The sequence below is a fragment of the Mustela putorius genome, unplaced genomic scaffold (genome assembly GCF_011764305.1).
Source record: "Mustela putorius furo isolate JIRA1106 unplaced genomic scaffold, ASM1176430v1.1 tig00003834_pilon_pilon_pilon, whole genome shotgun sequence".
In the NCBI taxonomy this organism is placed as follows: domain Eukaryota; kingdom Metazoa; phylum Chordata; class Mammalia; order Carnivora; family Mustelidae; genus Mustela; species Mustela putorius.
The window spans coordinates 77,187,156-77,200,952 of NW_025421987.1; the positions used below are offsets into that span (position 1 = coordinate 77,187,156).

The window sequence follows — 13,797 nt, forward strand, 5'->3', positions numbered from 1 at the left end:
TAAGTGACCAGAAAGGAAGTAATAAAACCCTCATAATTTGCTTATCACACAATTTTTTTAATGTAGAAAATGCAAGGAATTTTATGAGAAAACTCAAGGAATATTATCAATAGTAAGGGAAATTAGCAGGGTTATTTGATAGAATGGAATAGTATTCCTTAGTACCAGCAATCAGAAAAATATTTTAATTTTAAAACTTTTAACATTAGCATTGACTGCTATTTGATATATTAAGCACTTCTTTTTATGTTATTATAAGAATGACATTTCTCTCCAAATTGATGTTCAGTTTCAGGGTACTTCCAGATACAATCTTGACAAGGAAATTGATAAGCTCATTCCATTATTAAAAAAATAGTGAAGATTTCTTGAGGAAGTATAAGTAGGAGGACTTGCCATTCTGAATATTAACATGTATTAGAAAGTCAGACTAATTAAAATAGCATATTATAATGGAGATGAATCAAAAAGACTGATGGAATTGATTGGGGATCCCTGACAGACCCACACACATATGGAAATTCATAAACGACAGAAATGCCGTTACACATTAGTGAAGAGTTTCACCAATGGTACTAGAACGGTTATTCATATGGGGAAAAAAAGTGATACTGAATTCCACTTCATACCCTACCCCCAAAACATGCAAATGCATTCTGGGTAAACACTGAAATATTTAAAAGCAGATTTCTTAAAATGTTAGGAAAAAATGAGAGTCATTTTATCACCTCAGGTTTGAGAAGAATTTCTTAAGCATATCAAAAAAAGTGCATAGACCAATGCATTAATATTAAAATTATACACATTGAAATTATGAATTTCTATTCATCATAGAACAAAACAATAGAAAATGAAAGAGAAGCCAAAAACTGGTGGAACAAAGTATGCTATGTGACCTAAAAAGAAGTTTCTATAGAAAAAACTTGAGCATAATAAAGGCAAAATACACTGTTACAGCACAGACAAGGGAACATAGATAGCTAAATAATACATGAAAATGTCCTCATTATTAATTATGGAAATGTAAGTGAAAGATACATTGGTATATAATTTTATGCTTATTGGTTAGCAGAAATTAGGTATACTGAAAATAGAACCTCTTAAAAGGGATAAAAATATATGCTTATAAAAAATAAAAAATTATATTAAAAAAAAAGTACTAGTGGTATAAAACATTTTGTAAAATTGCATAGCATACCCTGCAACTCAGTAATGGTACTTTGAGTTAAACAAATAATGATATATAATTCCATACCTGCCACATTGGCATAAATATAAAATGATATAAAATAAAGGACAACATCAAGCATTGGTGAGGAATGGAGGGATCAGAACTCTCATGCAGAGCAGATAGTTCTGTAATCAAAACCCTTTTAAGTTTTTTGTCAGGGTTCCTGGCTGGCTCAGTTGGTAGAGCATGTGACTCTTGATCTTGGGCTCCTGAGTTCAAACCCCATATTGAGTGTAGAGATACTTATGTGAGTAAATAAATCTTTAATATAAATATAAATAAATAAAAGCATTTTGGCAGTTCTTAGTAAAGATATACTCCCTCCCTGACTAGAGGAACACTTGCATATGTCTGTCAGGAAATATAAATAAGAATGTTCCTTTAGTTATGTATTTTTTCCTGTGCTCTTTCAGGGAAGAAAAGATGTAGGTGGGGGAAAGTCTCTTCTCATACCTTTCCCATTGACTGAACCTGAAACTGACTGGAAGCCAGTCAGGGTTTGATAAAGGTTCATAAAGGGTAACCTTCTGGGCATGGGGCAGAGGGAGGATCTGGAGGTCAAAGAAAAAATTCTATCATCCAGGTGTTCATAGAAAGTTGATTTACATTGAGTTGTATAGATGTTCTCATAGCTTGTTGCAGTTGTTTTTTAAGTTACTTCCATGTGTTTGTTATTTTCTAATTTTATCTATTTTCTCCTTTTAAAAAGGAAAGAGCTTGCCTAATGAATTATTGTCTTCCTTTCTTCCTTGTATTATAACTTCTTTGTACTTATAATAATGGAAAACTGGGAACAATTTTAAAATACTTATCTTAGGAAATGAATAAATAAATGAGGAGGAATCTCAGTGAAAAGCAAATCACAAAAGAATACATATATTAACTGTATGTATTATATACATATGGTTATTATATATAGTATATATATACTATATTAACTATAATCACCATGATGTAAGTTGCTAAGAGACTAGATGTTAAACATTATCACTACAAAAAAGAAATGAAAGTTACGTGATGTGTGGAGATGTTAGCTAACATTACAGTAGTAATCATTTTGTAATAAGTGTACCAAATTAACACATTGTACACCTTAAACTTCTAACATGTTTCATACCAGTTATATCTCAATAAAGATGGGAAAAAAACTGAATATATATGTAAAATGGCAACTATATAAAAGCAAGCATTCAAAAAATAAGGGATGAATTGTTAAGGCCATATGCATACATAAATATTAAATCTATACAAGAAGGCAATGAGATACAAAAAAAAGAAAAAAGGTCTGGTTGTGGGGGTGGTTACCATAGGACACCAAGGTAAGTGATAAAATAAAGAGTACTGAGGGGACTTCAGTAATATCAGAGATGCTTTATTTCATAAGCTGTGTTGTTTTTCATTATTCTTTATATTTTGTATATGCTCTTTATATATTCAATTTGTTCATAATATTAAAAATGAAATTATAATACAAAAAGTATATATCTTTCAATTCAGAATGAGGTAGAAAATGTAGATAGCCTCTCCTCACGAATTTAAGCTTGGTACTTAATAATACTTAGAAATTCATTACCGATTCTTCAGTTGAGCCCCTAAAGATTTACTTTTTAAGACCATCTTACCTTAACAAATTTAATGTTTTGGGGGGTTGCTTATACCATTAAGCTCTTTGGAACTGAGACCAGCAAAACAAATAGCAGATTAATCATTTTACATACTCAGAATTGGATTCATGCTCATCAATTAGCTGAGTAGAAGAGCAAAAAAACAAAAACAAAAACAAAAACTAATTGAAATTTATTTTTTTTCTATTAATGTTGACCATATAAAGATAAATTTTGTAAATAAAATACGTGTTTTGCAACTCTATACATATTACAAAAGAACATTATTGATGTATTTATCAAAATAACTTTCTCCTCAAACTGAGTAAAGGTGCAACTCAGTTAGTTTACTTGCCCTACCCCAAATATTACAGAGAGAACTTCAGTAGCAATAAAGAGGATGGGGATACAGAAATCAGGATAGGAACAAAAGAACAGGATAGAGACCTAGATGAGGGAGTAAGATATACTAAGCTTCAACTCCCCAAAAATAACAGTTAGCTATCCAAGAATTAAAATAGCCTTGGGAGGGCTTAAGAGTCTAATTAAGTCCAGAAATGGACACGAACTCAACAGAAAAGATTGTAGAGACCAGCTTAGCTGAGACATCCCAAAACGGTTAGGAATCAAGAAGAAAGGTAGAGGCCATCAGTAGCAAGCATACAGTAGATGCCACTGTGGTTCCTAGTGGCCAACTCTGTGGAGGACTCTAGCAATCTTTTCCATAGGGAGCCTCAGCCGTAGATACTCCATAGTTTTCACAGTGGAAACTCCATAATGTTTGTTGGTGCAAACTTCAGTGGCCTGATCCTCAGAGGGCACCAGCAGCTTTCACCACTGAAGTAATCAAAAGCTATCACTGCCACAGATCCCTAGGAGACGGAGATGCTACTGTGCCCTCTTCCAGCAGAAAGAGCTACCATTGCACATGCCTAGGACCAGGGCTGCCACCCCAATCTCCATCCATGCACATTCCTCAACCCTAGCAGCCATGGCTGCTCTACATGTACCCACAGTTTGGATTTGGATATAGTTGACACTTTGTGTATGCCTGTGGCTCATGCTCTAGAGTCTCTGCTGCTGTGGGCTTGCTAGAGCCTGAACCTCAGGGGCCACTATCACTCTCTAAGTGCCTATACTCTAGATCCTGGCATTGAGATTGCTCTAAGAGTGCCCATGCATTAGATACCAATATTATCACCACTGCAAGGGGGCTGCCAGCTGACCAGGAATTAAGAGACACATTGTTGGCCACAATATCACAATGTCCCCCATGGGAGAAAAAGAAGCAGGAAGTTCCCAGAAGTCTTTATTCTCAACCCAACAGCCCTTGTTGCTATTGCTTACCCCATGGCCTTCCCCTCTGAGGACCCCTGCAATCTTATATGAGACAAAATAGCATGTGAAAACTGCAAATAGACAAAGAGGTTCTCTATATAATGGGTTTGAATTCATCAAGATAATGTAACAATCATATATACATGCGCCCAGCATAGGAACCCCTGTATTGAGCAAATTTTAACATACCTGAAGGCAGAAAATGCAATAGGAGTAAATTCCAATACCTCACTTTAAATAGTGGATATCTCATTGAGGAAGAAAATTAATAAGGAAATGCTGGATGTGAACTACCCTTTAGACCAAATGGACCTAATATACATAGACTGAACATTCCATCCAAAGGCAATAGTATATTCATTCTTAAGCACACACAGAACATCTCCATTATAGATCATATGTTAGGGCACAAAACAAGTCTTAAGAAATTTAAAGTCATTGAAATTGTACCAAATATCTTCTTTTTCTAAGATTTTATTTATCAGAGAGAGTGCATGAGCTGGGGTATGGGGGCAGAAGCAGGGAGTCTGATGCGGGGCTTGATCCCAGGACCCTGAGATCATGACCTGAACCAAAAGCAGATGCTTAACCAATTGAAGCACCCACATATTCCCCAAATACATATTCTGGTTATAATATTATTAAACTAGAATTTAATAATAGGAACAAAGTGGAAAAATGAAAATATGTAGAAATTGAACAACATACTCCTGAACAACTGATGTGTCATGGGGAAAAGAAAAGGAAATTAAAAAAAAAAAAGTCCTGAGACAAAAACAGAAACAGAACATGCCCAAACTTATGGAATGTGGCAAAAACAGTTCTAAGAGAAAGTTTATAGAGACAAATACCTACATTAAGGGGAAAAAATCTGAAATAAGCAACTTAATTTTACACCCCAAGGAACTAGCAAAGAAGAACCAACTAATCCCAAGGTTTGCAGAAAGAAGGAAATAACAAAGATTAGAGCAGAAATAAGTGAAATAGAAATTGGGAAAACAATAGAAAAAAATCAGTGACACTAAGAGCTTTCTTTTTAAGAAATAAAATTAATAAACCTTTAGCTAGACTAAATAAGACAAAAGAGAAAACTCAAAATTAGGAATAAAGGTGGAGACTTTACAACTGACAACACAGAAATACAAAGAAACATAAGAAACTACTATGAATAATTATATGCCAACAAACTGCACAACCTAAAAGGAATGGCTAAATTCTTAGAAATAAACAACCTCCCAAGACTGAATCATGAAGAAAAAAAAAATCTGAATTGATGCACAACTAGAAAGGAGATTGCATCAGTAATCAAAACCCTCCAAACCAAGAAAAGTGAAGGATCAGATGGCTTTAGTGGCGAAGCCTACCAAGCATTTAAAGAATTTACGCTAGTCCTTCTCAAAGTTTCCAAAAAGTGGAAACTCATGATCTGAGGCTGACATTAGCATGAATACCAAAGCTAGACAAGAATACTATGAGAAATAAAATTATAGGTCAATACACTGATGAACCTAGATGTAAAAATCCCCACACAAAATATTAGCAAACAGTATCCAACAGCATATTTACAGGATCATACACCATGATCAAGTGGGATTTATTCCTGAGATGCAAGGATGGTTGAAAATATGCAAATCAATAAGTTTGGTACACCATATTAATGGAATGAAGGATAAAAATCTTATCATCTCAGTAGATGCAGAAAAAAAAGCATAAGGCAAAATTCAACATCCTTTCATCATAAAAATTTTCATTAAATTAAGTACAGAAGGAATTCTTTACTAAAGACAAGTTTACAACTAACATCATACTTGACAATGAAGAGCTACAAGCTTTTCCTCTAAGATTAGGAACAAGAGAAAGATGCTCAATCTCTCCATTTCTAGTCAATATATTACTGGAATTCCTAGCCAGAACAATTAGGCATAAATAAACAAATGAATAGGTCTTATTTATATTGGTAAGAAAGAAATAGAATTGTCTGTGTTTATACATGACATGATTATATATACAGAAGAATTTAAAGCTTCCACAAAAAAAAAAAAAAACATTAGAACTTATAAACAAATTCAATAAAGTTACAGGATATAAAATCAATATAAAAAAATCAGTTTTGGGGCACCTGGGTAGCTCAGTGGGTTAAAGCCTCTTCCTTTGACTCAGGTCATGATCCCAGGGTTCTCTGCTCACTAGGGAGCCTGCTTCCCTCTTTCTCTCTGCCTGCCTCTGCCTACTTGTGATCTCACTCTGTCAAATAAATAAAATCCAAAAAAAAAAAAAAATCAGTTCAATTTCTATACACTAGCAACAAACTGTATGAAAAAGAAATTAAAAAAAAATCCTATTTATAATAACACTAAAAATAATAAGACACTTAGGGATAAATGTTACCAAGGAGGTAAAACACCTGTATACTGAAAATTATAAGACATTGGTGAAAAATTTTGAAAAAAAAAAACACAAACAAATGGAAGGCTATCTCATGTTCTCAGATTAGAACAATTAATACTGTTAAAATGAACATACTATCCAAAGTAATCTATAGATTCAGTTTGCAATCCCTCTCAAATTTCCAGTGTCATTTTTCACAGAATTAGAACAACCTTAAATTTGTGTTGAACCAGAAAACCCCTGAATAGCCACAGCAATTTTGAGAAAGAAGAACAAATCTGGACACATCATACTTCTTGATTTAAAACTATATTATGAGACTATAGTAAATAAAATATTATGGTGGGGCATAAAAATTGATGTGTGATTTGGGGGTTTTTTTTTTTTAGATTTTTAAAAAATTTTATTTTAGTTTTTCAGTGTTCCAAAGTTCATTGTTTATGCACCATACCCAGTGCTCCATGTAATACGTGCCCTCCTTAATACCCACCACCAGGCTCACCCAATCCCCCACCCTCTCCCCTCAGTTTGTTTCTCAGAGTCCACAGTCTCTAATGCTTCATTGCCCCCTCTGATTTCTCCCAATTCACTTTTCCTTTCCTTCTCCTAATATCCTCCATGTTATCCCTTATGCTCCACAAGTAAATGAAACCATATGATGATTGACTCTCTGCTTGACTTTCTTCACTCAGCATAATCTCCTCCAGTCCTGTACATGCTGATACAAAAGTTGGGTATTCCATGTTATTCTTTATACCCCACAAATGAAACCATATCATAATTAACACGGAGGACATTGGGAAAAGGAGAGAAGTGAGTTGGGGGAAATTGGAGGGGGAGACAAACCATGAAAGACTGTGAGTTCTGAAAAACAAATGGAGGGTTTTGGAGGGGAGGAGGGTGGGAGATTGGGTCATCCTGGTGGTGGGTATTAAGGAGGGCACATATTACATGGAGTACTGGGTGTGGTGCATAAATAATGAATCTTGGAACACTGAAAAAAATAAAACTAAAAAAAAACAGTTGAGTATTCATCCTTTCTTATGGAGGCATAATATTCCATTGTATGTATAGTCCATATCTTCTTTTTTTAATATTTACTATAAATATTCAAAAATTTAATGATTTTTTAAAAATTTTATTTCTTTTCAGTGTTCCAGAATTCATTGTTTATGCACCACACCCAGTGCTCCATGCAATACATGCCCTCCATAATATCCACCACTAGGCTCACCCAACCCTCCATGCCCCTGCCCTCCAAAACCCTGTTTGTTTCTCAGAGTCCACAGTCTCTCATGGTTTGTCCCCTCCTCCGATTTCCCCCAACTCACTTCTCTCCATCTCCCAATGTTCTCCATGTTATTCCTTATGCTCCACAAGTAAGTGAAACCATATGATAATTAACTCTCTCTGCTTGACTTATTTCACTCAGCATAATCTCTTCCAGTCCTGTCCATGTTGATACAAATGTTGGGTATTCATTCTTTCTGATGAAGGCATAATACTCCATTGTATATATGGACCATATCTTCTTTATCCATTCATCCATTGAAGGGCATCTTGGTTCTTTCCACAGTTTGGCTATTGTGGACATTGCTGCTATGAACACTGGGGTACAGATGGCCCCTCATCTCACTTCATCTGTATCTTTGGGGTAAATGCCAAGTAGTGCAATTGCAGGGTATCTCTATTTTTAATTTCTTAAGGAATCTCCACACTGTTTTCCAAAGTGGATGCACCAACTTGCATTCCCACCAACAGTGTAAGAGGGTTCCCCTTTCTCCACATCCTCGCCAACACACGTTGTTTACTGTCTTGTTGATTTGGGCCATTTTAATTGGTGTAAGGTGGTATGTCTATGTGGTTTTGATTTGAATCTCCTTGATGGCTAATGATGATGAACATTTTTTCATATGCCTGTTAGCCATTTTTATGTCTTCTTTGGAGAAGTGTCTGTTTATGTCTTCTGCCCATTTTTTGATGCGATTATCTGTTTTGTGTGTGTTGAGTTTGAGGAGTTCTTTATAGATCCTGGATATCAGACCATTGTCTGTATTGTCATTTGCAAATATCTTCTCCCATTCCATGGGTTGCCTCTTTGTTTTGTCGACTGTTTCATTTGCTGTGCAGAAGCTTTTGATCTTGATGAAGTCCCAAAAGTTCATTTCCACTTTTGTTTCCTTTGCCTTTGGAGACATGTCTTGAACGAAGTTGCTGTGGCCGATGTTGAAGAGATTACTGTCTATGTTCTTCTCTAGGATTTTGATAGATTCCTGCCTCACATTGAGGTCTTTTATCCATTTCGAGTTTATCTTTGTGCATGGTGTGAGAGAATGGTCAAGTTTCATTCTTCTGTACATAACTGTCCAATTTTCCCAGCACCATTTATTGAAGAGACTGTCTTTTTTCCACTGGATATTTTTTCCTGCTTTGTTGAAGATTATTTGACCATAGAGTTGCAGGTCCATATCTGGACTCCCTACTCTGTTCCACTGGTCTATGTGTCTGTTTTTGTGCCAGTACCATCCTGTCTTGGTGATCATAGCTTTGTAGTAAAGGTTGAAATCAGGCAATATGACGCCCTCAGTTTTGTTTTTCTTTTTCAACATTTCCTTAGCAATTCAGGGTCTTTTCTGGTTCCATACAAATTTTGGGATTATTTGTTCTAGCACTTTGAAAAATGCTGGTAGAATTTTGATTGGGATGACATTGAAAGTATAGAGTGATCTGTTTAATCAAAAATGACCAATGAAAACAGATCCAATCATAAAAATAGATCAAAGCAACAGAATAGAGGACCCAGAAATAAATCTGTACATAATTGGTCAATTAATTTTCAACAAAGGAACAAAAAACAGACAATAGGGAACGAATAGTTTCTTCAATAAATAGTGTTGAAAAACTGGAATTCATATGCAAAAGAATTAAATTGAACTCCTGTCTTTTACCTTTCACAAACATCAACTTGAAAAAGATTAGACTTAAATGTGAAACTGAAACTGCAATACTACTAGAAGAAAACAAACAAAAGAATATTTCTTGACATTATCCTTGCAGTTATTTTTTTTTAAATTAATACGACAACAACAGCACAGGCCACTAAGCAAAAATAAACAAGTGAGACTGTATCAAACTAAAAAGCTTCTGCACTCAAAGGAAACAACAAGAAAATGAAAAGAACCTGTGGAATGAGAGGAAATATTTGCACAATATATGTTTGACAATGGGTTCATATTTAAATATATATAAGGAGCTTACACAATTCAGTAGCAAAAAACCCACAAATAGTCCAATTAAAAAATGGGCAAAGAAACCTTCAAAAAGGTTGCCCAAATGACCAGCTGATATGTGAAAGGTGCTCAACATCACTAATCATCAAGGAATAAAAGCAAAGCCACAATGAGATATCACCTTATACTTGTTAGGATGTCTGTTATTAAAAAACAAAACTGAAAAAAAAAAAGACAAAAAAAAAAAAGAAAGAAAATAGCAAAAACAACATGTTGGTGAAGATGTGAAGAAAAGATAACCTTTGTTAGTGGGAAAACAATATGGGTATTCCTCAGAAAACTAAAACTAGAACTGCTATATGATCCAGCAGTCCACTTCTGGGTATGTATCCAAAGGAAAGGCCATCAGAAGAGATGTTTGCACTCATGTTTTTTGCAGCATTATTCACAGTAGCCAAAGTATGAAAACAACCTAAGTGCTCATGGATGGATGAATGGATAAAGGAAATGTGAGATAGATGTACACTTGAATATTATTCATCCTTTAAAAAAAAAAAGAAGAAGAATCATGCCTTCTGTGATAACATAGATATCTCAGAGGCCAAGTGCAGTAAAACAGAGACTGAGAAAGATGCTGCATATTGTTACTTACATGTGTAATCTAAAATCAAACAAACAAATGTATAGTAGAATCATAGTTGTCAATGGACTGGGGGTAGAAAAAGAGGAGATGTTGGTCAAGGGGATACAAGCCTTCGGTTACAGGATGAATAATTTCTGAGGATCTACTGTACAGCCTGGTGACTATAGTTAATAATACTGTACTGTATACTTCAAATTTGCTAAGAGAGTAGATCAATACACACATGAAGGTAACTACTGAGGTAATGGATGTGTTCAGATTGTCAAAATTTCATAATGTACATGTATATCAAATAATGTTGTACACTTTAAATATATATAATTTCATTTGTCAAAAACAAAAAGCCTCCCCTGCCAAACACACACACAGACATACATACACAGAAAGCAGACCAGTCTTATTCAGAATAAGAAGTGAAATTCTTTCAATAAGCTCTTTCACAAAACAACATGGCATTGAGAATTGGTTAAACTACATATTTAAACTCAATTTGCAGATACAAGGTGTACACTTAAAAATCAGGTGCATTTCTAAAAACAGGTAATGTACAATTGAGAATCAAAAACTTTTAAAGTACCATTTACAAAAAGCTCCAAAATAACTGAAATACTTTGGTATAAATATAATAAAGCATGTATAGGATCTGTATACTTAAAATAACAAGACATGTACTAGCAGATAAATAATGTCTGTAATTCAGCTAATTATATTTTAGCTAGGATATTAAATAAAGCTCAATAAAAGTTTAATAAAAATTAAAAAAACAAAACAAAAAAAACTACATATTTAAAAATTTGAAATAACCTTGGAAAAAATTGGGAAATTACTTATTATTGCATCAATCAGCTTTTAGCTGTGTCAACAGCCCTACATTTTGTCTCCAGTAATGCTTATCTATACTATTGTATATGTATTTTTTTTTCTGTTTGTATTCTGTATTACATTTCCAGATGTGTTTCATTTTGGGGTTATTGTGTAAACAGGGCCCTAAAAGAATCAACTGTGTGTGAGGAAAACAGTATGATGAACCAAAATAAAAATAGTATTCACTTAGGTAGCATTTGTATAGGCAATATTATGGATAGCAATAAAATTCTTATAAGAATATACATTTTTGCCAAAAAGGAAACTGGTCCCCTTGCATCCCAGCCCAAAACAAACTTTATTGGATTATTATTTTTAAATTTCACATATCTTATTTTTTTCTAGGTTCTGCACATTTTTTTTTACTTTTTTGGGGGGGGGGCTTCTAGGATATCATAAACAGCAATAGTGTCACTAGATTTTGGCATAGGTGTAAGAATAAATATATAGGCTACAGAAAGCACGCACAAAAGCCAATTTCTTATTGATTTGATAATCTGTGGTTGGTTTCACCATTATATAGTGATTTTGTTGAATATCATTGTGCTCATAGGATTGTGAAATTTGGCATGTCATTTGTATCAAAAGTGTTCTCTGTCTCATTTTAAATAGCAATAGCTATATATTAATCACATAACTCTATATGGAACCGTATTAACTGCAATACAAAACTATCTCCACCAGCATGACTCCTAGTTTTGGAAGAGTTTTGAATGGATTATGTTGATGTCCATAGAAAGATCAGAACTAATAAAAGAGCTAGTTGGCATTAATCACTCTCTTCTCTGCAATCCCATAGTACTTTATTAGTTCTTAATTTAAGAACTTAATTCATTGGGCTTTGATTTAGTTTACTTTCTCTGCAGGCTCATCACCTCCCACAAACTGTGAGTTTCTTGTATGGTGTCCTGTTCCACTCATCTTTCATATCCCACATCTATTAGTAATTGTTCACATATTAAATGGCTATAACTCAACAGAATACTGTTTTTTTTCCTTTTTCTTAGAGTGTTCTTTTTAAATTTCTTCCAGAAATTTGGTACAACTGTATAAAAGTGAAGATGACACAGAAATTTCAAAGAAGATTAAAACCCACTGGACTTCTTTGGGCCTAGAAGATGTACAGTTTGCAAATTACTCTGTGCTGCTTAATCTGGCAGGCCCTTCTGCCAGCTCCGTGACTCTGCGCAGCAGCAGCCAATGCTTTCATCCTAATGGCCAGCCCTGCAGTGAAGAAGCCAGAACCCATAGCAGCCAAGATCTGCTCTACTCATATGCAGCCTACTCTGCCAAAGGAACTCTCGAGGTAATATGACCATTTGTCTCTGTCATTTATAGTGAAATGGAATTAGAAAACAACAGCTTTCATCTAAATTGAACTAACTGGCAAGATGCAACATAAAAAAGTAACCATTAAATGTTCTCAGTGTGGAGGTGCCAGGGAAGGGGAAGGAAGATTTGGATTGGCTGACCTTTTCTCTTGTCATGTTTTGGAAAATGAAAGCATGATAGAAGACTTTAATTCCAATGCGTTGAATATGTGATCGAGTTATTCACATTTTTCTTAGTTGGTATAAGACATGTTCATTTTATTTTGGGGGGTTTGGAAGAGGCAAATTTTAATGGATTGGTATGGACATAAGGGATAGAAATGAAGGCAGTTGTGTTTTGAGATCCTGTATACACCTAAGTAAGGAAGTGGCAAATCCATGTGATTATTCACGGATTTAGGATTTGAAATATAGTGCTCCTGCTTTCTTGACGGAAAACACAGGAGATAAGGAGCCAGGTATAGATTATTGCTTTACTGTTTCTAGCTTAGCTAGTTTTTTGGCTGGTGCTGAAGGGCATGCCTTCCAGAGCCACATACATGAGTTTCAAATCTCAGTTCCCTAATTATCCACTGTTACTTACCTAACTAGGGCTGAGTTCCCTCATCTCTGTGATGGAGATAAAGATAGTTCTAGCTTTATAAGGTTGTTGTGAATATTAAACTAGTTAATATATGGAGACCTTGGAGAACAGAGCCTAGCCCACAGTAAGGACAAAATACCAGTTAGATACAATATATAATTGATCCTGTTTCCTTATTTAGGAACATTTCCTGTCTCCATGTAAAAATACCATTTTAATAAACATACTTAGTTTTTGTTTCACAAACCTTTAGATTGCCTCATTTAATACAAATGAAATGATTATATGTTTCTGATTGTTGTTAATTATTGGCATAGCTTTTTCAGACTGTTAACTCTGATTAATACATTAAGTATTTAAATCACTTGAAGTTATTTCACAGATACACTCATCGTTTTTGTTTTTGTTTTTTGTTTGTTTGCTATTCATTTTAGAGGAGAGTGGGGAGTGAGTTCTTTTACTGGTGGTTTAGCATTTGCACTCCGTTACATCATTCTCTGACTTTTAGTAGAGGAACTGCATATAACTACTACCATGGAAAGCCTTATTATTAATTAAAAATTAATATAATATTAAATGTCTGCA

At 34.4% G+C, this 13,797-nt stretch overlaps 1 protein-coding gene across 5 annotated transcripts in view; it reads left to right on the forward strand.

The window, feature by feature from the left end:
- NAALADL2 (N-acetylated alpha-linked acidic dipeptidase like 2) overlaps nt 1-13,797 on the forward strand; it is a 1,340,010-nt gene that overhangs the window by 791,696 nt on the left and 534,517 nt on the right. For all 5 annotated transcript variants that reach the window (XM_004756608.3, XM_045088639.1, XM_004756611.3 and 2 more), the window contains one exon: nt 12,331-12,604. In XM_004756608.3, coding sequence (XP_004756665.1) covers nt 12,331-12,604 — 274 coding nt within the window. The remainder of the gene's footprint in view (nt 1-12,330; nt 12,605-13,797) is intronic.